The sequence below is a fragment of the Muscardinus avellanarius genome, assembly GCF_963383645.1.
Source record: "Muscardinus avellanarius genome assembly, chromosome: 9".
NCBI lineage: Eukaryota > Metazoa > Chordata > Mammalia > Rodentia > Gliridae > Muscardinus > Muscardinus avellanarius.
The window spans coordinates 864,585-891,114 of NC_137795.1; the positions used below are offsets into that span (position 1 = coordinate 864,585).

General features: G+C 39.3%; 1 protein-coding gene across 1 annotated transcript in view; it reads left to right on the forward strand.

Annotated features, from left to right (window-relative positions):
- Positions 1-260: 260 nt before the first annotated feature.
- Positions 261-26,530, forward strand: part of HERPUD2 (HERPUD family member 2) — a gene marked incomplete at both ends in the record, with an annotated part of 36,807 nt that continues 10,537 nt past the window's right edge. Inside the window, 4 exons of the mRNA XM_080701000.1 lie at positions 261-407; positions 16,492-16,569; positions 21,543-21,656; positions 24,905-25,059. Coding sequence (XP_080557126.1) covers positions 261-407; positions 16,492-16,569; positions 21,543-21,656; positions 24,905-25,059 — 494 coding nt within the window. The remainder of the gene's footprint in view (positions 408-16,491; positions 16,570-21,542; positions 21,657-24,904; positions 25,060-26,530) is intronic.

A 26,530-nucleotide genomic window follows, 5' to 3' on the forward strand; every position in this document is an offset into this window, starting at 1 on the left:
ACCCCCGCGCCCACCGCCGCCGCCCTCCGCACCCAGCCGGCCAGCCCGACTGGCGGCGAGCCGCGCACGGCCGCGCCCAGGCGCCGCCCCGGCCCACCCGCAGCCGGCGATGGCCTTGGCGCCGCCCGACGCGCCCGCCACCGGCTCGGACCCCGAGTGCTGAGAACTCGCTCCGTCCGCTCGCCGCGGCGCCGGCGTCACCCTCGGGCCCCGGAGGGCGTCCCTGCTGCTCCGGTCGACGGTCCGACTTCGGGGCCACCATGGATCAGAGTGGGATGGAGATTCCTGTGACTCTCATCATTAAAGCACCGAATCAGAAATACCGTGACCAGACTATTAGCTGCTTCTTGAACTGGACCGTGGGGAAACTAAAAACGCATCTGTCTCACGTGTACCCTAGCAAACCAGTAAGTGTGCGAAGCTGGGCGCAACTCCCCGACCCGCCACGTTCTTTCTCTGCGCACCCCCTCCCCTTCCCTCGTTCTTTTGGCAGCTCTCAAAATATTTTCAGTTCTGAGGTTGTGGGTGTCTCTGGAGTATTCCCACCATCATTAGTGTCTTACCGGTGAAGTTCAGTTAATTAGTGAGTATGCAGAAATATCCAGAGACATTAAGAATTGGCAGATGTGGAAAAAGGACCATTTTCCTTGGATTTAAAGTCATCAGCCTAAAAAAAGTGACATGCCTTCGTTTTGTGTTTGTGTTAAGGATAGAGAAGTTCTACAACCCATATTACAACTTTAATGGATTTTTAGACTAAGATTCCATTTTGCTTTCAGCACCTGACCCAGAAATTTGCTCACTTTTAAGAGACAGGTTTTCCTTAGAAATTAGTATGTGATTCCCATTAAAATTATACTTTCAAGGTAGGTGTGGTACACCTGTAATCCCAGTGCTAGCACAGATACAGGAGGATTGATTCCAGCTAAAGGCCAGCTTCAGCAACTTAGGCCCTCAACAACTTAGGTCGTTTCAAAATAAAAAATAAAAAGGGGCAGGGGGGAGGTATAACTCAGAGGTCGATCGCCTCTGAGTTCAGTCTCCAGTACCACAAAAAAAGCAAAAACAATCCAAAACAAAAAGCCTACAAGGTATAAAGCTGGATGTGTGGCACTTATTTGTAATCCCAGTGCTTGGGAGGTTGAGACAGGAAGATTGCAGCTTTGAGGCCAGCAAGGAATGGTAATTTAGTGAGACTCTGTTTCAGAATAAAAAAGAAGGCTGGATTTAGCACAGAGGTAGAATGCCTCTGGGTTTGATTTCATACTACACAAAAAAATTATACTTTGATGACTACCATTTAGATGTTTCCAGGAGCCAAGAGTATTAAGTTGTAGATTCATTATCTTACACCACCATCCCTTTCTCGTTTTCCTACTGAAGAGGTTGGAAATTTTTAAAATTTAGAACAGGTCTCCTTCCCCCACTATTTAGTACATTTTAAAAATTCCTTTTAGATAGCTTTCAAAACACTTGTTTTACCAGATCACTTGTTTTACTGAAATCAATGTGAATTTATTTTCCATTCTGAATATATGGGTATTGTGAAAATAAAGTAACAACAGTGTAGATTCATTTTCAAAGTCGGATTTGAAAGGATATAGTTAGTAATTAAGAATTACTGGAATAGTTTAGAAATGAAACATGTTAGTAGAATATAATAAAGTGAGGCTTTCAGGTTTATTGTATAAATTTTTCATTCTTGAATAACTAGTGCTCATTTACTTAACCTTTTGTTTAAATAATGAAGAGGTTTGGATTTTAGAGGGAGGAAATATTTTTGGCATCAGGCAAACTTAAGCAGGGGTTCACTGGAAGGCAATTATGCTTTCTAGGGCTTGTTTTATTGACAGGGAAAACACTTGATCAATACTAAGATCTTTGTGAATTAGGACAGTTTTTAGTATTGAAGTATTAAGTTTGGTTACACTGTTGGACTTGAAGAATTACCACAGAACATTTTAGGGCAGTTATTGCAAAAACCGAAGGTTTAGAAAAACAACTCAGTTGGCATTTGCTGTGTTGTTAGTACATATGATACAAATATTTTTAGTGGAGGAGAAAAACTCCATGAGATATTTAAGTACCTGAAACTAACTAGTTGGCGTTCTGGTTTGTTCAAAGCTTTTGAAAGTTTTTAAACAGTAACAATTTGTTAAAAAAAATTCTGCTCTACAAAAGCATTTATATTGCATATAATTAATTTTATGCATTTTTGAAGTAGAAAGTAGCTTTTCCGATAAGTCAGAATTGAAAGTCAGACTTCCATAGTACTGTTCTTAACATACCCCAAATATTATTTATAAGTCCATTCTTAAGTATGATCAATTATGTACTTATGTGAAATCTTCATGTTATACTATTAAACCGAAAAGACTTGGTCTGCAAGATTAAGAGTTATCATTGTTCTAAAACTTGGCTTTAAAAAAAAAGTATGTCAGGGGGAGTCTGAAACCTGTTTGCCTTATTTGCCTTGGGATAAGCCTGTTTGGGGCAGGAGTTCAGTTTGTGCAGTACTAATCACTAGTGGAGGACTGTCAGTGGCGCTGTGTATTATTAGTCAGCTGCTTGAGGAGGACATCAGTTGCAGAATTCTTTTCCAGACCTCCTCCCTCTTAGAGACACACTGGAGATATTTTTTGAGGCTATTAATATTCATTCTGTTAATGACTCAAACATGTGGCAAACTCTTCCAGCTAGTTTTCTCCAAGTTTATTGTAATGTCAAGTAAAGTTCATTTCTAGGTTAATGAGAATGAGGCAGGGGTACATGTGTTTATTGTCATAAATTTCACTAAGAACTTTGTGTAGTTACTAGATTTGACAGGTTTACATTCTGACTTGTTTATCATTTGAGATTAATTTGAAGTATCAAAGTTGTTGAGCAACTGAACTATTTAGTGGTTCTCCATAGCCATAACAGTCATCAACATAGAAATTGAAGTCCTGAAAGTTTACACTGTCAGATTACTTAAGATTCAGAACATTTTTATAATAAAACAATTACAAAAGCTTAGGTTTTGGTAACCACCTACAGTGACTCCGGAACATTGGCTTTAAGTGTTTCAAGTGCTATTTGGTGGTGGTGTTTTGAGACAGGATCTGGCAGTGTTGTCCAGGCTGGTCTCTAATATTTGGGTAACTCCAACGTTGTCCTGACTCAGCCTCTTACGAAGTTGGGACTGTAGGCGTGCGCCATCACTCTGGACTGCTGTTTGGTTTTTAAGAGATCTTTCTTGCACATCTGTCTGGTGGAGGTGGGAGATTTGGAAGCAAGGGCTCCAGTGTCTTGTAGGACCAGGAGAATCCTCCCAGAAAGGAGGAGAAAAGCTGTTGGCTCTGGTAGAAATTATGCTAATTGGATGTGAGGAGTCAGGGGTAGGTGGAAGGGCTTGCTTGGTTCCTGTGGACAGTGGCTTCAAAGAAAGTAAATATGAGCTGCTGGAGAATGCAGAGTGGAAGTTGTCCTTTTAGGGTCTCCATATAAAGATATGTCACAGCTACATGCTCATAGAGGAATTCTGATTAAGCTCTACAAAACTTTTAAATTTATTTTTGGTACTTGAGATTGAACCTAGGGGCATTCTACCTCTGAGTTATGCCCCTAGGCCCCCCCCCTTTTTTTTTAAAGCAGGGCTTTGCTAAGTTGCATAGGATGGCCTTGGACCTGCAACCCTCTTATTTCGGTATCCTTAAGTACTGGGATTACAGGTGAGTGCCACCAGCCTGATTTCCACAGAATATTAAAATAACTAGCTTTATGGTTGAATAATTGATTTACCTTAATCACAAATAATCTCTACATGAATATTTTTGAGGCATAGATTTATTTAAGAAAGCAGGTAATACACATTCAAATGAGAATGCAGACCATCTTCAGAGTGAGAGACCTTTATGTGAATATTTTAAATTCAACTCCCCTTTCCCCAGTAAACTTACAACAGATGTACCCTTCCCCCACAAAGCACACTTTGATCTTCATTTTATTTATTTAACTCAGATTTTATTGACCTGGTATTTGAATGTTCTACTATAGATATTTGAATATGTAAAGTGTGAAAATGATAATAGTCCCATGAAGCTTGAGTCTAGTATGGAATAATGACATGTTAGTAAATAACTATAGCACTCTGGCTCCTGTAATACAGGAGGGTTTTACTGTGCTGTCGGAGCACAGGGGCAGCTCAGTAGTGGGTGTTAGGAGAATTGTAGCTATTTGATGAAAAGGTTCACAGGGATATTTACATTTTCTTAGTGTTGATAGCAGTTTTAAGCAGACAAGAAGAGTTAGAATCTAATAATTTCCTTTATTACAAAGTACAAAGTTAACTTTGTACTGGTAACTAAATGCTTTATATTATATCATTTAGTAATACAGTTTAAGATAAAAAGATTATATTGATCTTTGAAGGGATATGTAGATATTTTCTAGTTAAAAATTTAGGCAGTTACCATATCAATGAGAATGTTTATAAATAAAACTTCAGGCGTGGAGCTGAGCTCTTTTGTTTAAATAGTATTGATAATTGGTTTAGGATTTGGTGTAGAAACTAGAAAGTACTAGTTGTTAATAGTGTATATTGATAATTATGAATCATATTCTTTTTGGTGTGTATGTGTGGTACTGGGGTCGGAACCCAGGGGCATTCTATCTCTGGGCTATACCTCTCCAGCCCTATTTTATTTTTTATTTGAAAATAGGATCTTGCTAAGTTGCTGAGGCTGACTTGAGCCTGCAATCCTTCTGTCTCAGCCTCTCAACTACTGAGAATACAGGCATGTGCCACTATGCCCAATATGAATCATTTTCTAATTAACACTTGTCATTACTTGATAACTTTAGTTTTTATTTCCTGAAATTGGCTGATAGTGTAAAATCTAGAATCTAGGTAATTGCCACGAGATGGTAAAGAAGATAACTGTCAACTGTCAAGAAGCCCCCCACCCCCCAGTACTGGGGATGGAACCCAGGGGCATTGTACCTCTGAGCTACTCCCCCAGCCCTACATTTTTGAAACAGTTCTCACTGAGTTGTGAAGGCCTCCAAGTGGCTGAGGCTGCCAGAAGACCCTGATCCTCCGTCTTAGCCTCCTGAGAGCTGGGATTACAAGCATGCCCCAATGCACCTGGCTTAAGAACACCATTTTACTTGAGTTTTGGAGTTTGATCTGGGTTTAGGCTTAGTTATCAGAAGAGTAAATACTAAAATGGTTGAACTTAATGTTGCTCAGTAGAATGGATTATCGAAGAGTCCATTTAAGACTAAAAAAAAAGATAAAAACCTCAATTAGGTATAATTTCATGTCTCGTCTTACTCTCTGCTCTTATATACAAACAGCAGCTGAGATGAACCTGACTTACCCTGAATTAAAGGCCAGTCTTTCTGGGACTTGATGCCTTGGTTCCCCACTTCCAGACTTGGAGTTAAATGCCTCTTGATTGTGGCCTCAGTTCAGGGTGTATTTCCTCTGTCTTTGCTGTCCATATTAGCCGTACCTTTCAGTACTTAGGTCTTGCTTTTTCAATCAGCCAGGTAGATTTGTGCTGTTTTCAATTTTTCTTTTGCCCAGATTCTGTTAGAATTAAAGAAATAAGAATTAAAAAATGAGAATTAAAGAAATAAGCAGCTGTAGGTTCTAATCTGAGCATATGACACTCCATAACCAAATTGCGTACAATCCAGAAGTCTTACATTCATTATCAGTAAAAATAGCTTGTATTATAGCATTTAAAATTTCTGTTATTTTTGTAATTTCCTATTACCTCACTTAGGTCATTTTTAAAACCAGTCAGCTTAATCATTTTAGAACTGTTGGTTTTAGAAGCTGTAATCCATACATAAATAACTTTTGTTCTTTAAGAATGTAGTGTTTGCTGGGCATGATGGCACACGCTTGTAATCCCAGCATTTGGAAGGCTGAGACAAGAAGATCATGGTTTGTAGCCAGCCTCAGCTACTTAGGCCCTTTACAACTCAGTGAGACTCTGTTTTAAAATAAAAAATATGTCCAGAGGTGTCTCTTGGAGGTAGAATGTTCCTGGGTTTTATCCCCAGTACTGCAAAGAAAAAAAAAAAAAATATATATATATATAGTGGTGAGTATACCACTATAGAATATGGTAGGCGTGGTGGCACACACTTGTAATCCCTTTACTTGAGAGTCTGAGACAGGAGGATTAGGAAGATTGCAGATTTGAGGCCAGCCTCAGCTACTTAGGCCCTCTGCAGCTTAGTGAGACCCTGTTTTAAAATAAAGGATAAAAAGCCAGGCGTGGTGGTGCACGCCTGTAATCCCTGTGCTTGGGAGCAGAGACAGGAGGATGGCACAAGTTCGAAGCCAGTCTCGCTGGCTTAAGAGACCTTGTTTCCAAATAAAAATATAAAAAACAGGTCTGGGAGTGTAGTCTGGAGGTAGAAGGGTTTCCAGGAAACCCAGTACCACCACCAAAATAGAGGATAAAAAAAAAATAGAGCTGAGGGTTAGCTTGGAGGTAGAATGCCTCTGGGTTCAATCCCGAGTACCACAAAAATGAAATAAATAAAAATAAATAGGATTTTAAAAGAATTTTTAGTTTAAGATTCTCTTCATTTAATATTGATTTGACTAGAAAGCTTTTATTTAACTGCTCTGATTTCTTTCCTTTTTTTTTTTGATGTTACTGGGAATTGAACCCAGGGCACTCTACTTCCAAGCTAGTCCCCAGTCCTATTTTATTTTTTAAATTTTGAAACAGGGTTTCACTAAGTTGCTAACTTGCTGAGGGTTGGTCTTGAACCTGCAATCCTCTTGCCTCAGCCTCCCAAGTACTGGGATTACAGACACGTGCCACCATGCCTGGCTTGGATTTTAAACTACCATTTGCTAAGAATTTGCTATGTGTACCAGGCATTCTGTAGCACTTGGCATGCTATATTTATCCTTTGTACATACCTTAGGATGTAGGATTTGTTATTATCTTTACTTTATAAATGAAGAAGCTAAGGCATGGTGACCCCCCCGCCCCCCCCCCAGGGTCATAGAACGCTAAGGAAGATTGGAACTTGAGTCCAGATTAGATTGACTTGAAAACTTAGGCCCTTAACCATTGTTATGATGGAGATATATAAGATAGATGAAGAAAGGTATTTAGGGACTTGGTCATCTCACTTATATACTTGTAAACTAAGAAGAAGCAATTGCACTATTAAAGGAGGTGTGTAGTGGGCGTGGTGGTGCACACTTGTCATCCCAGTGCTTGGGAGGCTGAGACAGGAGGATCGCACAGGTTCAAAGCCAGCCTCAGCTACGTAGTGAGGCTCTCAGCAACTTAGTGAGACCCTGTTTCCAAATAAAGTATAAAATAGGTCTGGGAGTATAGCCTGGAGGTAGAAAGCCCCTGGGTTCCACCCCTAGTACCACCAAAACAACAACAAAATTTTATTCTTGTAATACTAAGTGAATTTTTTGAAATATAAAAATATTTTTAGTTTGGTAAACTTGTATCAGACTCTTGAATATTTAAAATACATTAAAGATGCATAACGTATTAATCTGGTTTTGATATGTAGTTAAAACATTAAGATAGGCAGTTAAGATAATGTTATATATGTCAACTTTTTACAAGGAAAGCATCTTTCTCCAGATTAGGATTTAGTTTTTTTTTTGTGTGTGTGTGGTACTAGGGATGGAACCCAAGGGTTTTTTTTTTGTTGTTGTTTGTTTTTTATCTCCGGGCTATACTCCCAGACCTATTTTATATTTTATTGGAAACAGGGTCTCACTAGGTTGCTGAGCGCCTCACTAAGTAGCTGAGGCTGGTTTCGAACCTGTGCGAGCCTCCTGTCTCAGCCTCCCAAGGGTGGGGATTACAAGCGTGCGCCACCACACCCGGCTAGGATTTAGTTTTTAATATTATATTAGCAGGTAAGTTTTTCTCGCCTTGAATTTTGGAAGTGCAAGTGAGTAGCAGAACTTTTTTTGCAAAATTATTGAACAGCTGTTTATTTTGAGAAGGATAGTTGTGTTTCTGGATTACTCAGAGCACCATCAGGATGTTTCCTTGTTGTTCTTTTTCTTGTTATTTGGCTGATTTTACTCTACCTTATATGACCAGGCTTTGTCTAGGGTAGAACAGGGAAGGTGATGAGAGAAATATCTGAAAAAAGTGCTATCAGTGATAAGAATGTGTGCCAGCAAGAATGATGGTGATAGTAACAGAAAGAGTCATTATCTTATAAGTAGAATCTTTTGACAGTTTAGTACCTTTTGGTTTGCTAATCTTGAATTTTCTGGATTCTTACATAAGTGAAGAGTACCATATACTTTTTTTTTATTTTTTAAATTCAGAGAAAAATGATCTTATTGTGTTAGGCTACTCAGGTCTTGGGATTTATTATAGCATCTAGCAGCATTTATCCTAATAAAGAGACTTTTCTTTTTCTTTCTTTCTTTTTTTTTTTTTTTTGCAGGTCTGAGGATGGAGCCCAGGGCCATTAGACCTCCAAGCTACACCTCCTGCCCTATTTTTTATTTTGAAACTGGGTCTCACTGAGTTGCAGAGGGCCTCACTAAGTAGCTGAGGCTGTCCGCGAACCACGATCCTCTTGTCTCAGCCTCCTGAATGCTGGGATTACAAGCGTGCCCACCACGCCCGGCTAGGAAAGAGATTTTTCAATGAAGGAAATTCATTTATTTGTTGATGGACATCTTAACTGTCTCAGTAATTTGCCAATTGTGAATTGTGTAGCTATGAACGTAGATACACATGCATTAGTTTGGTAGTTTGGTTTCCATTCTTTTGCGTAGATACCCAGAAGTGGTATTGCTGGATTATATGGTAGGTTTGTTCCTATTTTTCTGAGTATCCTCCATACTGTTATTCAAAGTGGTTGCACTAATTTGCAATCCCACCAACAGTGTATTAGAGTTTCCACTTTTACACATTCTTGCCAGCATTTGTCGTTTGTGTTTTGAATGATGGCCATTCTAGTTGGAGTTAGGGAAATCTCAGGGTAGTTTTGATTTGCATCTCTCTGATGGCCAGCGATGTTGAGCATCTTTTCATGCATTTACTGGCCATTTGAATTTAGTGGTGAGTTTCTTAGTTTTCTGTATATTTTAGATATTAGTCCTATATCGGAGGAATAGTATATCTCCCATTCTTTTAGCTCTCTTTTAAGGGTCTTGATAGTTTCCTTTGCTGTACAGAAGCTCTTCAGTTTAATGCAATCTCATGTATTGACCCTCTTTTTAATTTCTTGTGCCTTTGGGGTCTTGTTGAGAAAGTTTTTACCTACGCCTATGTGTTGCAGTGTTGGTCCTATGCCCTCTTCAAGGAGCTTCAAGCTCTCTGGTCTGATTTCCAAGTCTTTGCTCCATCTTGAATTGTCTCTTGTACCGGGTGAGAAAGTGGGGTTAATTTCCATTTTTCTGTGTATGGTTAACCAGTTTTGCCAGTTTTGTTGAAGAGGCTATCTTTTTTCCCAGTGTATGTTTTTGGCCCCTTTGTCAAAAATCAGTTGGCTGTAAGTGTACGGATTTATTTCTGAGTCTCCATTCTGCTTCATTGATCTATGTGTCTGTTTTTGTGCCAGTACCATGCTGTTTTTATTACTATGGCTTTGTAGTATAGTTTGAAGTCAGGTATTATGATGCCTTCTGCATGGTTCTTGTTGCTGAGAACTACTTTGGTTATTCTGTTTTTTTTTTTTTTGTTCCAAATGAATTTATGGATTGATTTTACTATGTGAAGAATGACCCTTTTAATTTAATGGGCATTGCATTGAATCTGTAGATCACTCTTGGAAGAATGGCCATTTTGATATTTATTCTGCCTGTCCAAGAACATGAAATCTTTCCATCTCCTAAGGTCTTCTTCAATTTGTTTTTCAATTTGTTTTGTATGGCTGGCTTTGAATCTGCGTGATCCTTCTGTCTCCTCCGCCTCTCAAGCGCAGGGATTACAAGCGTGCGCCACCATGCCCAGCAGCTTCTGATTTTTTAAGATTGATTTTGTAACCAGACACTTTGCTAAATTTGTTGATCAGTTCTCTAAATTTTTTGGTTGAGTTTGTTGGGTCTTCAGAGTATAGTATTATGTCAACTACAAATAGGGATAGTTTTAGTTTTTCTTTTCCTGTTTATGCTCCTTTGATTTCCTTCTTTTGCCTTATTGCTCTGTCTAGAGTCTCAAGAACCATATTGAAAAGAAGTGGTGGTAATGGAATCCTTGTCTTGTTCCTGTTTTTAGGGTGGAATTCTTGCAGTTTTTCCCCATTTAATATGATGCTGACTGTGGGCCTGTTGTATATTGCCTTTATGTTGTTGAGGTATGTTCCTTCTATACTGACTCTGCAGTGCTTTTAGCATAAATGGGTGTTCGATTTTGTTGAATGCTTTTTCAGGATCTAATGAAATGATCATGTATTTGATGAATTCCATGCATTGTTTTTCATATGTTGAACCAGCCTTGCATCCCCAGGATGAACCCTACCTGGTCAGGGTGTATGGTTTTATTGAAGAGGCAATTTTTTTAGTGAAAGAAAAAATTTCAAGTCTCATTTCTTATTTAGGTAAAAGAGAAACTTATTTTTCTGTTGTCAGTTACAGTAAAATTAAAGAATTCCTTTTAAAACTTCAGATTATCTGAAGGCATTTCAGTGTTCACTCGAGAGTAACTATTTTTCTTACTAGTTTATAATTCATGTAGTATAAAATATGGCCTTTTGAAGTGCACAGCTCAAGGGTTTCTATTAGATTCACAGAGCAGTTGTCTTCACTGTGTAATTCCACAACATTTTAATCACCCCCAAATACAACCCTACCCATTAGCAATTACTTCCTTTTCTTTGTTCCTCCAGCCCATGGTAACCACTAATCAATTTTGTCTCTATGGATTTGCCAGTTCTGGACATATCCGATAAATGGAGGCATAGTTATGATGTTTTGTGGCTGGTGTCATTCACTTAGCATAATGTTTATGAAAAGCATCTGTTATATATATGAATCATTACTTCATTTCTTTTCGTGGCCAAATAATTTATTAGATGTATATATCATATTTCTGATCACTTGTAAGTTGATAGAAATGTGGATTGTTTCCACTTTTTGGGTATTATGAATAATGGTGCTGTAAATACTTTGTACAGATTTTTGTGCAGATATTGTTTTCTTTTCTCTTTGGTTTTTTTTTTTTTAACCTAGAAATGTAACTGGATATGTGTTATGTCATAGGGCAATTTCATGCTTCACTTTCTGAGGAACTGCCTGTGATCCTCCTGTCTCCACCTCCCAAGCATGGGGATTACAAGCATGTGCCACCACGCCCAGTGTCCCTATCCCTGTTTGTTTTTTATTTTGGGTGTTTTTTTTCTTGTAGTACTTGGGATGGAACCCAGGGGTCTTCTACCTCTGGAATACACTCCCAGACCTATTTTATATTTTTGTTTGGAAACAGGGTCTCACTAAGTTGCTGAGAGCCTCACTAAGTAGCTGAGGCTGACTTTGAACCTGTGATCTGCCTGTCTCAGCCTCCCAAGTACTGGGATTAAAAGTGTGCGCCACCACGCCTGGTCTTTATTTTTTCAGGTAGGGTGTGTAAGTTGGGAAAGAGCATGGGGATCTTAGTGAATTCCAGTTTGGCTAGATAGTGAGGAAGGAAATACTGTCACAGAACCCAGGTCTGACCATGGTTAGAATTAAGTCTAGCATAGAGGAAATCTGTCAGAGAGTGGCTAGATTGATTTATGTTTCTGAAAGATCACTCCAACTACTGACTTGAGAATGGAAGCAAGGAAACCAGTTAAGAAGCTACTGCAAAGCTGGCCATGGTGGCGCACGCTTGTAATCCCATCCTTCAGAAGGCGGAGACTGGAGGATTTCAGTTCGTAGACAGCCTCAGCTACTTGGTGAGGCCCTTTGAAACTCAGTGAGACCCTGTTTCAAATTAAGAATAAAAAATAGGGCTGGGAGTGTCACTCGGAGGTAGAATGCCCCTAGTTTCCATCCCCAATATGGCAAAAAAGAAAGAAAGAAAGAAAAAAACTACTGCAGAAGCCCAGGCAACAGATGATGACTTAGATTAAGACAGTAAAGATGAAAAAAAGAAGATCTGAAAGGGACTTGTAGAGATAACAGGACATGCTGCCACATGGGTCAGGGAAGCAAGGATTCTTCTCTGATGATTCTCTTATCTTTCTTCCCAGGATAGAAAGGAAGTGCAAGGGAAGATTTGAGGAATTGGGAATTGAGATCCAGTGTAGATGTTCTGGCTTCGAGTTGATTAGAACATCTGAAGCCACGCAGCTGCTCCAGAGGTTGAGGCAGAAGGATTATGAGTTTGAATCCAACCTGGGCAACTTAGCAAAACCTTTTTTTTAAAAAAATTTTTTCAAAACCTTGTTTTGTAATAAAAAATAAATAAATAGGGATGGGGATGTAGCTTCTGGTAGAGCAACCCTGGGTTCAGTCCTCAGCCCATCCCCCTTCAGGGAAACACAAAGACATCTGAGATGTCATATGTTACATATGTTATAGCAGTTGGATAGATGGGTCAGGATCTAAGAGGGAGAGAGAACTTGGATAAAGAGACAAATTTGTAACTCAAATGAAGAAACCGAGCTTTTAGAATTGATGGAAAATTTAGAAAGGGATCTTGCAGGGCCAAAGACCAGTCATGAGTGAAATGTTCACAGGCCTCCTAACTTTTTTTTTTTTTTTTTGGTGGTACTGGGGTTCCTGGAAGCCCTTCTACTTCCGGGCTACACTCCCAGACCTATTTTTATATTTTTATTTGGAAACAGGGTCTCCTAAGCCAGCGCGCGCGGCTGGCTTAGAACCTGCGCGATCCTCCTGTCTCTGCCTCCCAAGCGCGGGGATTACAAGCGTGCGCCACCATGCCCGGCCCTCCTAACTTTTTTTTATTCCTATGCCTTGATCCCTCTCCCAGAGGTACAAGTGGGGAGGATTGTGGTATCTTTCCTTGCAAATGTCAGTACCGTTTCCTGGGTGCTGTTGGGTCTTTCCTCTGTCCTGCTGAAGGACTTGCTTAGCCATTGCCCAGCCTTTCTTTTTGATGCTTTAAAAAGGATTGGGGCTGATGGATTACCAGTCTTTCTCTGGGCTACTAGTAATACAAGTTAAGTCAATTATATTTTGGGTTAAATAAGATTTGTACTTGCTCTTAAAATTTAATATTTTTTTTTTATGGTTTTAAACTGGAACCCACAGTTTTGTAACTAGGAGTACTCAAACTCTTTAAAGTTCTTTGTACCTTACCTTTTTCTTAGGTTTTAACTAAAACTTTGCTCTGCATGTTGTACATAATTAAAAGTAAACTAAAAAATTAAATAGAAAAACAATTGCCAAATGGAAATGTAAGATTTAGACAATATATTGTGCCATAGCTGTGAGAAGAGTAATTTCAAGTTATATTGAAATGAAGCATAATAGTTTGTTCATTCCTAGTAGTGTATATCCTAAGGGGCAGAAAAACTGTGGAAGAAATCCTATAATTCATACAATGTTTAGTAACTGTTATTTTTAGATTATATATAGTAAGATAAAACAAATATGCACATTTGATTGCCATTAGTAAACAAGATTTTCAGGGTGAAAGAAGATACAAATAAAATGAGTATATATTCTTTCATTAAAATGGGAATTACCAGTCTGACATCAATATTTAAGTTTCTTTTTCTAACTAATATTCATTTTCTATCTGTTCACTAACGACCCTAGAAGTAGAGACAAGTAAAAATAAGCACTTATAACTCAGATTTTGGTTTTCAGATACCATTTTCTACCAAAAGAAATTGAGGCTCCTGGGGCAGTGGTATAAGACCTGTGGCATTTTGTGTTGGAAAGTAAGAAGGCTGTTAACAATCCAGGTCCTGTCAAAATGACACTGGAGCCAACTTGAAGGGACGCCTACTGGCCAAAGATGGTGTAATTTGAAGATTAAAAAAATGTCAATATATTGAAAAAACTTAAAATTTTACAAGCTTATATGATACTTAGAAAATAAAACAAAAAACTCATCAGTCACTTCTGGAGGTTGTTTGGGCAATCACCCTAAAAGCTGATAAAGGGAAGAAGTTGGACATCTTTGCTACTTTTCTTAGACAGACTGGTGTAACCAAATAGTTGATGAGGTAAAGTTCTTTTAGAAAAATTTTACCTGATAAAGAATTATAGAATTAAAAATATAATTGTTTTTCCACCCATAAAGAAATAGTGGCTTTATGCCAGTTGAATGTAGATAATGTTACGGTTGGGGGAACTGTTCCAGGGACCCTGTTGGATGAGAGAGAGAGATGTAACTGCGGGTTCTCGTTCTGAACTAGGTATAGAAAACTCTAGTCCGAACTCTTGCTGAAAACACTAGCCCTAACTGTTCCTGGAAGCTTAAGTGAGTTTATTATTATAAAGATTGCAAGAGAGAATATAGATTTAATAAAGCCCTATACCCTAAATAGTATAGAGGGGTGACCTGCAGTCACCAAAGATTCCTGTGTACACAGTATTTTATAACCAGTCTTCTGACCCCGCCCTGTCTCTGGGGCAGATCTTTTGATAGACCTGCCCTGTCTTTGGCACAGACCTCATGCCTTTTGTTACACTCCAAAATATATTAATTGGTTTCAGAGAGTATGGGATTCCCCCACATCCTTGAGGAAGTTCACTTCTCTTAGAAATATAAAAAGACCCTAGGCTTTAGGCTTTTGGGCTTCTGTTCTCTTGCTGATTACCCTTGGTGCCTGGAAATCTTCAGCCCTTTCCTTGAAGCTCCTGGCTTTTTTCTACTGAAGTTATTTTCAGATACGTTTTGAAAATATTTTCCAATACTGGTACATTAGTGTGTGTGTGTGTGTGTGTGTGTGTGTGTGTGTGTGTGTGTATAAATATATATATATTTGGTGGTACTGGGGGTTCCTGGAAACCCTTCTTCCTCCGGGCTACACTCCCAGCCCTATTTTTTTATATTTTTATTTGGAAACAGGGTCTCTTAAGTCAGCGCGGCTGGCTTTAAACCTACATGATCCTCCTGTCTCTGCCTCCCAAGTGCGCCACCACGCCTGGCCTACGTTAATACATTTTGACACCTCTTCCCAATACTGGTATAGAATCCAGGGGCATTCTACCTTTGTGCTACATCCCCAGCCCTATTTTTTATTCTTTATTTAGAAACAGGATTTCATTAAGTTGTGGAGGGCCTCACTAAATAGATGAGGCTGGCCGCGAACCTGGATCCTCCCATTACACCTGGTTATATTTTGTATTATGAGTTATATGTACAGATGGCAGCTGAGTCTCCATATACTTGTGTTGATTTTCCTGTAGTCTTTTCTTTTTTCTTTTTTTTGGTGGTACTGGGGGTGGAACCCAGGGCTTTTCTACCTCTGGGCTATACTACCAGATCTATTTTTATATTTTATTGGGAAACAGGGTCTTACTAAATTGCTGAGAGTTTCACTAAGTAGCTGAGGCTGGCTTTGAACCTGTGCGATCCTCCTGTCTCAGCCTTTCAAGTGTGGGAATTATAAGCGTGCGCCACCACGCTGGCTTAGTCTTATGTGAGAATGGTAGGAATAATAAAGAATATTTACCTAAAATTGTGACTAAGTCCAAATGGCTCTTGAATTACAACCAGTAAATTGTTTTGTATTATGTTAGTAAAGAAAATCTTATGTATACATTTTAGAATAAAAATGCCCACAAAAGATTGCAAAGTAATTGATGATCTTTAAATTTTATCCTCAGGTTAACTATTAATAGAAGACTAACCATATATGTAATCCTGAAAGCTTTTTTTTTTCTTTTTTTCTTTTTCTTTTGGTGGTACTGGGGTTCCTGGAAACCCTTCTACCTCTGGGCTATACTCCCAGACCTATTTTTATACTTTTTTTTAAAATTTGGAAACAGGGTCTCTTAAGCCAGCGTGGCTGGCTTCGAACCTGTGCGATCCTCTTGTCTCCGCCTCCCAAGTGTGGGGGGGGAATTACAAGCGTGGGCCGCCATGCCCGGCGTCTAAAAGCTTTTAATGATAGTCATGCATGCACTGTTTCATAGCTAGAAGACAAACTTCCAGTTTTGACCTTTTTTTGATCAGTTTTAAAAGATAATGGTATTTATTTATTTAATTTTTTTTGTGGTACTAGAGATTAAACCCAGGAGCATTCTACCTTTGAAGTATACCTCCAGGTGTATTTTATTTGGGTCTTGCTGAGTTGCTGCGGCTGGCTTCAAACTATTGATCCTTCTGTCTCAGCCTCAAGTACTGAGATTACAGATGTGTGCCACTGTGCCTGGTTGGTAATTATTTATTTATTGTAATATTATAGTTATGCCGACATTTGCAAAGCTCTTAAATATCTAAAGTAGAAGTTGGAAAAACAAAAATTTTCAAATTATGTTTGTTTCTGCTTATTTGCCTCTTCAGAAAGTCACTTTTAAAAAATCTTAAATTTGTACATTTAGAAAAGTTGAATGTTTTTCTTTATCCTTTTTCTTAGTTGACAAAGGATCAGAGGTTGGTGTATTCGGGCAGACTACTTCCTGATCATCTGCAGCTGAAAGATATTCTCAGAAAAGTAAGCTTTTCCTTCTATGCATTCAGATGCATTCAGAATGTGAGAGGAGTTTTCTGAAGCTTTATCCAACCACTTCTGTTTTTACTTAAAGCCAAAAAGTACACATGATGGATTCTGATTAGTTTGGGTAGTAACTTTTTTGTATATTTACTGATAGCTAAATCTGAAGTAGGATTGCAGGTCTGTGTTCATGGATTTGTCATTTTTGGTAAGAAAACACTAATGATTTTCAGGAGGCAGTTAAAGATTGAGAGCAGTCATTCTTCCTGATCTCCTTTTGACCTAACTTTGATTTTATTTTATTTATTTAATTTTATTTTATTTTTGCAGTACTAGGAATGGAACCCAGGGACATTCTACCTCCAAGCCATACCCCTTGCCTAAGTTTTTATTCTTTATTTTGAAATAGGGTCTCACTGAGTTGCAGAGGGTCTCACTAAGTAGTTGAGGCTGACTACAAACCACGATCCTCCTGTCTCAGCCTCCCAAATGCTGGGATTACAAGTGTGTGCCACCAGTCCCTTCTAGGACATTTTAGTACAAATTGGTTAGGCTGGAAGTTTAATTTCAGGACAAGAAATAAAATGAAGTCCAACTGGTAAACCAGTTATCAAACTTTTGAGTCCTGATGCCCAGAGCTAAATATAATTTTTCTGATAATTACCTTGAATGCAGATTGTTTTAATAGAAGCTTTTAGCTCATATTCATTTGTGAAATATATACTTTTAGGGAATTCTAGCTTTTGAAATACTTTTTGTTTGTGAGTATACCAGAATTTGAATCGCTTTTTTTTTTTTTTTTTTTTTTTTTTTGGTGGTACTGGAGTTCCTGGAAGCCCTTCTACCTCTGGGCTACACTCCCAGACCTATTTTTTTATATATATATTTTTGAAACAGGGTCTCTTAAACCAACGCGGCTGGCTTCGAACCTGCGCGATCCTCCTGTCTCCGCCTCCCAAGTGCAGGGATTACAAGCGTGCACCACCAAACCCATCCTGCATTGCTTTTTATTTTATATTGTATCTTTGACTTAACTCTTAACATTCTAGATATTTCTGATCTGATTTGGAAGATCTATATTTTATTCTATATATTTAAGATCCCCTGTGGGAGAGTAAAGATCTCATACCAGTATATTCTTTCTGGTTTATATAGTTGACATTTTAGCTTTTCCAGCATGACTTCTTACTGTCATTTTGATTACATTATTTCAAATAGCTAAAGTGGCATAATAGTGTAATTTTACAGCAGATTTTCTGTCTTTCCTTCTCTCTATCTAATAGACTTTATTTTTTCTTTAGAGCAGTTTTAGGTTAGTATAGAGTGAAAGATAGAGATTTTCTTGACTCCACACATGTAGAACCCAACTCATTGACGTCCTACACCAGAGTGGTGTGTTTGTGTCAGTAAGTCTATACTGACATATTTCATTAAAAGTCTTTAGTTTAATTAAAGCTCACTTTTGCTGTTGTGCATTCTATGAGTTATGACCAAATGTATAGTTTGGTCTGTTTTATAGTATTATATGGATAGCAAGCCTGTGTTCTGCCTATTCATGTTTTTCTGTTTAAAAACTTTTCTACAATATGCTCTTCTAACATCATACATCTTAATTATTTTATCTCAAGGATAGCTTGAAACCTGAACATGAATACTTTTTAAAAGTTTTTTGCTTAGCTGGGCGTGGTGGCGCACGCTTGTAATCCCCGCACTTGGGAGGCAGAGACAGGGGGATCGCGCAGGTTCTAAGCCAGCCGCGCGCGCTGGCTTAGGAGACCCTGTTTCCAAAAAATAAAAAAGTATAAAATAGGTCTGGGAGTGTAGCCCGGAGGTAGAAGGGCTTCCAGGAACCCCAGTATCACCAAAAAAAGAAAAAGAAAAAAAAAAGTTTTTTGCTGCCAGATATGCTTTCAAACAAGATGCCTTCAAAACAGCTTTTTGAAAGAACTGTTGTGATCCTTATATCAAACACTTTGGACAATATGTTTATATTTTGAATAGCTCTTTGAACTAGTTTTGTTAAAATCAGTGTACACCTTTTTTTTTTAGTTAGGTGTTACCATTAGTTTTACCTGTTTAGTTATAAACTGTTTAATAGAAACATTCCCCAAAGGTGAATAAGTACTTGAGTTAATTGTAGTTAATATTTCGGAACTCGGTCTGTAAGGCTCTAAGCATTTTATACTTGGGTGCCTTTTAATCTTCTGTTCTCAGAAGCTAAGTGAAAGCACCCTCAGCCTGCCTTGCTGAGCACACCCTAGTTGTGCTGTCTCTACGAAGCCCTTCTTCAGCTTTCTCACTGCTTACTCTAAACTCGACACAGTCCCTCCTTCATAGCTTGTGCTTCTCAGTTTTAGACAAAAGACTGAATCTCAAATGAAGCTCTGATATGCTAGTCTATCCTCTAACAAATATCATGAGCCTCTTTTTAATATAATTTTATTGGTGCATTATAATTATGCCTTGTAATAACGTTGAGAATGATAGAAACACAATGCACACAGTACTTGGTGTGTTTCTCCTCACACCACACCCTACTTCTTCTTGTCCCTGTACATGATATTGAAATTGGTATTGATAATTTTATATATTTGCATAGCATTATTTGAACTGTTTGTTTTTTTAAATTTATTTTTATTGGTGCATTGTAATCATACATCACATTGGAATACAAGACTTGAGAGGATACACAAGCACACATCATCCAATTAGCCCTCATCCAGTCCCCATCCCATTCCCTCCCCCTCCCTCGATCCCATGCTTGATGGTAATTAACTTTGATATATTTGTTTACGTACCTCCTGAGTTTTAAAGAGATTCCATCCTCCCCTATCCCATACCCTCTGATTGGTCACCTTAATTGCTTCACTATAGGGCCCTTTCTATAGCTCGACCACTTCCTGTTGCCCCTTTCCTCCTAGTTATTGCTAATTAGGGGAAGCATCTGGTTTTTATTTTCTGTGAATGCCACATTGCAAGTACCGATCCCACTCTTGACGGCCCCAGTAGTGGCCTGATCCAGACCTCGCTGGCTCCAGCCCCGGCCTTGCCTCATGGGAGGCCACGATTCTGGCCCCTGCACTGGTCTAACCCCTCGGCTGGCTTCGATCCCGGCCTCGGTGGCCCCAGCACTGGCCTTGACTTAAGGCAAGCTCCATCCCAGCCTCGCTGACCCTGGCACTGGCCTAACCCCTCTGCAGTCTCCTATCCTGGCCTCGGAGGCCCCAGCACTGGCCTTGCCTCACAGCAGGCTCCAATCCCAGCCTCGCAGGCCCCGGTACCAGCCTAACCCCTCGGCAGGCTCCGCTCCTGGCATCAGAGGCCCCAGCACCGGCCTTGCCTCATGGCAGGGTCCGATCCCGGCCTCGCTGGCTCCGGCACCGGCCTACTCTATCGGCAGGCTCCAGTCCTGGCCTTGGAGGCCTTAGTAGCGGCTGTGCCTCACGGTAGGCTCTGATCCCGGCCTCGCTGGCCCTGGCACCGGCCTTACTTCTCGGCAGGCTCCAATCCAGGCCTCGAGGGCCCCAGCACCGGCCTTGCCTCATGGCAGACTCTGATCCCGGCCTCGCTGACCCTGGCACCGGCCTAACCCCTCAGCAGGCTCCAATCCTGGCCTCGGAGGCCTTAGTAGTGGCTGTGCCTCATGGTAGGCTCTGATCCCGGCCTCACTGGCCCTGGCACCGGCCTTACCCCTCGGCAGGCTCCAATCCAGGCCTCGGAGGCCCCAGCACCGGCCTTGCCTCACGGCAGGCTCCTCTCCCGGACTCGCTGGCCCTGGTACCGGCCTAACCCCTCGGCAGGCTCTCATCCCGGCCTCGGAGGCCTCAGTAGCGGCCTTGCCTCAAGGCAGGCTCCAATGCTGGCCGCTGGCCCCAGCACTACCTAACCCCTCGGCAGACTTCGATCCCAGCCTCGGAGGCCCCAGCACCAGCCTTGCCTCATGGCAGGGTCCGATCCTGGCCTCGTTGGCCCCGGCACCGGCCTAACCCCTCAGCAGGCTCCGATCCCGGCCTCGGAGGCCCCAGCACCGGCCTTGCCTCACGGCAGGCTCCAATCCTGGCCTCGCTGGCCCCAGCACCGGCCTAACCCCTTGGCAGGCATCATGAGCCTCTTTTAAGGATGGGTGAACTTTTCTTGGTTCACTTCAAAATTAAGCAGAATTTTAGGTTCATGTAGGCAGTAGACAATAATTTCTTTGTTTCTAGTGGCAATGCTTCCCTTTATGACCACTGGAAATCTTTCTGTTCTCCCCCCTTTTCTTTATCCTCTTGTTGGTCTCTTTTTCTGCTGACTCATCATTATTCTGTCTTTATTCTCTTTTTTCTCCATTTTATTTAGTAGCTTTGTCTATGTATAAAATATACATGATCTCACTAAGCCTTAATCATTACTTAGAAAATTTTTCTTCAGTTATAGTTGTATGTTTGTGGAAATACATGGAATATTTATACAGTATAGTGTAAATATATGCTTTATATCTGTGTATAAATGTTAGAGATAAAACATGTTTTACTTTAACAGTAAAAAAAAACTCAGTTCATCACATTGCAAAAATTAATGCAAACAAAATTAAGTTGAGCTTCATTTGTTTGTGCTAACTCTCAAGTAATCAAAACATTCTCACTATTCAAAGTTTGTAATCTAGGCTTCAGGGTAACTCTCATAGTTCTGATACTAAGGTGCTACGTGTTTTTATATTGAAATAATAGACTCTTGACCCAACTTTATGTCACTCTCTGCTTCAAGTAATTTTTGAATGTAGCAATTATTGACTACTTATACCATTTTTTAAGTCTGGTGAGAAGATATTAAATTCAGAAGACTCCTAAGTATTAAAATGGCAAACATACCTCAAATGATAATTTATAACAAATAATATGGCTAGACTAGAAAGGAACTTAAGTTTTGAGTTAAGTATTACAACTTACTATTTCCTACTACCACCCTTTAAATGTAATCTTCTTTAATTTTAGCAAGATGAGTATCATATGGTTCATCTAGTATGCACTTCTCGGACTCCTCCCAGTTCTCCAAAATCCAGCACCCATAGAGAAAGCCGTGAAGCATTGGCATCCAGCAGCACTTCTGTGAGTTGTTTGGGAGGAATAAACATTGAAGTCTTCTGATTCTCCTTGCTTGCCTCTAAAAACTAAATGGGAAGCAGAACAATTGGAGGTTGTGGGTTTTGATACTGTGTTTTATTTTATTTTTTTGTAGGTCTGGGGATGGAACCCAGGGGCATATACCTCCAAGCTACACTCCCTGCCCTATCTTTTATTCTTTATTTTGAAACAGGGTCTCACTATGTTGCGGAGGGCCTCACTAAGTACCTGGGACTGTCCATGAACTGTGATCCTTCAGTCTCAGCCTCCTAAATGCTGGGATTACAAGCAAGCGCCACCATGCCTAGTGACATTTGTTTTAAAAATAATTAGACTAAGTCATTTAAAATTTGTTTTTAGAGATCTAATACCCTGTGTTATCTTGAAGCCTAATTACCATGAGATGTATTTTGCTGAAAGTCAAGGTCAGTCAGTGATAGAACCAGTCTCCATAGATTTAATTAATTACTAAAGTATTCAGAAACAGAATTGTGATATGGTTATATAATACAGACTTTCAGGCCAGTGAAACTTAAATGAAATATTTAAGGTATTTAATATAGCACATTTTATTCAAGGTGGATTAAGTTGTTTAAATTCTAAATACCCTAAATCTTCTTAGAGTATGTGGTCAAGCATTTTGTGGGATTTTTAGGCCTACATTCAAACTGCAGGGGGAAGAATTATTTAATGTAATATCTCTTTCACACTTGGTTATTCATTTCTTCTTCTTCTTCTTCTTCTTTTTCTTTTTTTTTTTTTTTGCTGAACCGGTGATGAAACTGAGGGGCGGCCATTCTACCTTCGAGCTATACCCCCAGTCCTATTTTTTATTCTTTATTTCGAAACAAGGTCTCACTAAGTTACAGAGGGCCTCACTCAGTAGCTGAAGCTGGCCGTGAAGTTGCGATCCTTCATTCTCTGCTTCCCAACTACTGGGATTACAAGCGTGCGCCCCCACACCCCACTTGGTTATTCATTTCTCCTTCCTCATTTTTTCATCTGCCTAAATTGTTTTGGAATATTTTTGTAAGAATTCACCTTTTCAAGCTGGGTGTGGTGGCGTATATCTGTAATCTCAGTATTTGGGAATCTGACACAGGAAGATCACAGACTCAAAACCAGCCTCAGCAACTTAGCAAGCAAGATCCTGTTTCAAAACAAAAGTAAAACAAGGGAACTAGGGATGTAGCTCAGAGGTAGAATTCCTCTAGAGGTTCAATCCCCTGTAACCCCCCCCCACACACACACACAAATTAAACTTTTCAATTTAGACATTTTGTATAAATTTGAGACATTGACCCCAACCTTTTTATGTTAAATAATCTTTTCTTTCTTTCTTTTCTTTCTTTGTAGTCCTGAGGATGGAACCCAAGGGCATTCTACCTCTGAGCTACACACTCTTAGACCTATTTTAATCTTTATTTTAAAACAGGTCTCACTTAGTTGCTGAGGGCCTTGCTGAGTTGCTGAGGCTGCCCTTCAACCTGTGATCCTCCTGTTTTAGCCTACCAAGTGCTGGGATTCCAGGTGTGCACCGTATGCTTGACTTATTTTTTATTTTCTATTACAGTTTTCTATGATATTTGGGGTAAAAGGGTTGGCATTAATAGAAGCTTGATTTAAACTTCTTGGGCAGGCAGGGAACTTTTAATCCTCTTAAGTGTGCTTTTCTTCTTGTCAAGAGTCTAGCTAAACTTTGAGGGGATGAGTAGCAAGGATGATAACTAGTTGCAGATGATAACTAGTTGCAATAGGTACTAGTTTTCTGCTTTTTTAAGAAACTAGATTCTCCAGTTGATATAGTCAGTGTGGCCTCCATGGTAAGTATTTTCTAGTACCAGCCTATTTTGTAGCTTACCTTAAACTGGAATTATGCTTTATCAGAACAAACAAGGACCTTTATGTTTTCTGCCTTGGCAGGAGAAGCGGTATATATTGTCATTGGACACAATTGCATTGCTTCAGTTTTTGTTCGGAAAGACCCCTCTGATTTAATTGACTTTTGTCCTGTAGTTCCTCAGGCATGATTTTATGTCATTAGTCCATATATTTAGTTTTTTTCAAAGTGTTATAAAGATTAAAAAAAAAATAAAGGAAAGCTAAGCTCAATTCCCCTAAAACTCATGGTTCAGAACTTTCTGCAGGTTTTTAAAATGTGTTAAAATCAAATCCTGATAGGATTGCCTAACAAGGTCAGAAATCATTAGTTCTAGAGAAATTAGGCTGTATTCTCAAATGGCCAGGCTTTTTTCCTATTAATTATGTTAATGAGTATCATGTATGATGTTCCATTTAGTGAGAAATCTTGCCCAAAAAAGCCTTTCCCAGATTATGTCCCAAAGAATGAGACTCCTTAGTATGATGTTTGGTATGTATTTTCTGAAGTAACATTGTAAAGGAAGCACGTTAGTTTTGCAGGAGACCTATGTGCTTGGGACCTTTCATGTGACAGGACTTAGGAAGGTAGCCATGTACAGAGACTCCTTTCAGTTCAAAAGCAGTACAGGTAAAATATATAATTCACCAAATTTGGAAGGATGGCAGAATAATATTGTACTCAGCTTTATAAAGTGAGAAGCTATAACTTATATGAAATGTAATTAGCTCTTCAATTTATACAAAGCACTGATAAATATTTTAACAAATTAGGTGATTTTTTAGGAACTGTATTGTTTAAGGTTATTGAATCCTGAGTTGCTAACATCATTTGAGCATGAGTTAAGAATCCTACTTAGGTGGGTGTGGTGGTGTACACTTGTAATCCCAGTACCTGGGAGGCTGGGACAGGAGATTTGCAGGTCTTCATTATGGTAACCAGTGTATCACCAATGGCATGTTATGTACCTGGCACATAGTATTTGTTTAAGTGACTCAATAGTTAATTCTATTGAATACTTTGCATATGTCAGGCATGTAAAAGGAACTTTACACGCATTAATTTAATCCACATAATTTATTATGCTGTTTCTGGGTAATATTCTGTTACTCAGATTTGTCTAGGCTATAAATGCAATATTATTTATTTAATTAAGCAGTTTTGATTTTCTGACATTTCTAGTCTTGTTAAAATTGAAATATCTATTATACTGGATCTAAGATTCAAACCAGTACATTTCTAAAATTCAATTATTTTTCAGAGGGATTGTGAGTACATTTTTAGAATGTCTTATAATCTCATGATTGTGATGAATTAAGTCTCCTTGAAAAAATAATTACATTTTTGTTTGTAGAGTTCAGATCATTCAGGACCAACAACTCCATCATCAAGTCAAGAAACCTTGTCATTAGCAACTACATCTTCCTCAGAAGGATTGAGGCAGCGTACCCTTCCACAAGCACAACCCGATCCAGCACAGAGTCATCAGTTTCCATATGTAATTCAAGGGTAAGTGAAATTATGGTGCCTGTGGGTTGTAACTGGGACTCCTTAAAAATCAGTTATTTTAGAATTGTAGCTTCTTTGTAGAATTAAAGTACACATGACATTTATTCAATTTATATCTGCTTTTATAATTTTAGGATTAGAAGGTCAAGTGGAGTAGTGTTTATAAAAAGCTGGCCATGCTCTGAGTTATCTAGGGCATGCTTTTCTTTCTCAATGTTCCTACTGATAACATGAGGCTCCTTTTTTTTTTTTTTTTTTTTGGTGGTACTGGGGTTCCTGGAAACCCTTCTCCAGGCTACACTCCCAGACCTATTTTATATTTTTTTATTGGAAACAGGGTCTCTTAAGCCAGCGCAGCTGGCTTCGAACCTGCGCGATACTCCTGTCTCCGCCTCCCAAGCATGGGGATTACAAGCGTACGCCCGGCAACATGAGGCTCTTTTTAAGATGTAGGCTCTAGCCGGGCATTGTGGCGCACGCTTGTAATCCCTGCGCTTGGGAAGCTGAGACAGGAGGATCACACAGGTTCGAAGCCAGCCTCAGCTACTCAGTGAGGCTCTCAGCAACTTAGTGAGACCCTGTTTCCAAATAAAACATAAAATAGGTCTGGGAGTATAGCCCGGAGGTAGGGTTCCACCCCCAGTTTCACCAAAAAAAAAAAAAAAAAAAAAGATGTAGGCTCTGATGGCACCTGAGATTATTTCTAGCAAGTGCTCAGGTGATGCTGACACTCTGCTCAGACCACACTTTGAATAGCAAGCATAGTCTAAACTATAGATCTGTTTTAGTTTTCTGGGAAATGGGTAGGTGAGGGAGAGTGTACTTTCAAGAGTATAGGGTTCAGTAGTGTGTTTTCTAAAAACTCCACAGGTGTTTTTGATCACCCAGTCTTAGGAACAGTTGAAGTAGTGTTGGGTTATAGGGATATAAAGCATGTTGGGTTACAAGGATATTTCAATCATTGCATGTTACCCAGAATCATTGTTATTTTGAGAGTTTTGTAGTGGAAGTTTCTCAAGAACCTTGCTATGGCTATCGTATGTTTAGTAATTGCATCAGGCCTTTTGAATTAGGCAGTTGCATAAGAAATGCAGCCAATAGCCAGCGGGGTAAAACATGTTTTTCAGAAAGCTCAAAGATATGGTTTGGACCTGGATTGTGTCTGGAAATAGAGTACCTTATTAGGGTCATATTAAGATTGTGCAGTGTGCATGCGTGTCTATCACTTTGAATCTAACTCTGATGTGTAATTACAGTGTACTAATAAAAGTATTAAAAAACCCCTTAAAATCAGTACACAAACTTCTTTAAAACAGGGCCCTTTCAGCACCAAAATGCTATACTAACTCTAATTCCTCCACTTCTGGGTAGAAGGAATATACTTAATAACTGTTAAATAAATGAACAAATGCTAAATTAAATGATACATATTCATATTTAGGCTCTACGTCTGTAGCCATCATATATTCTA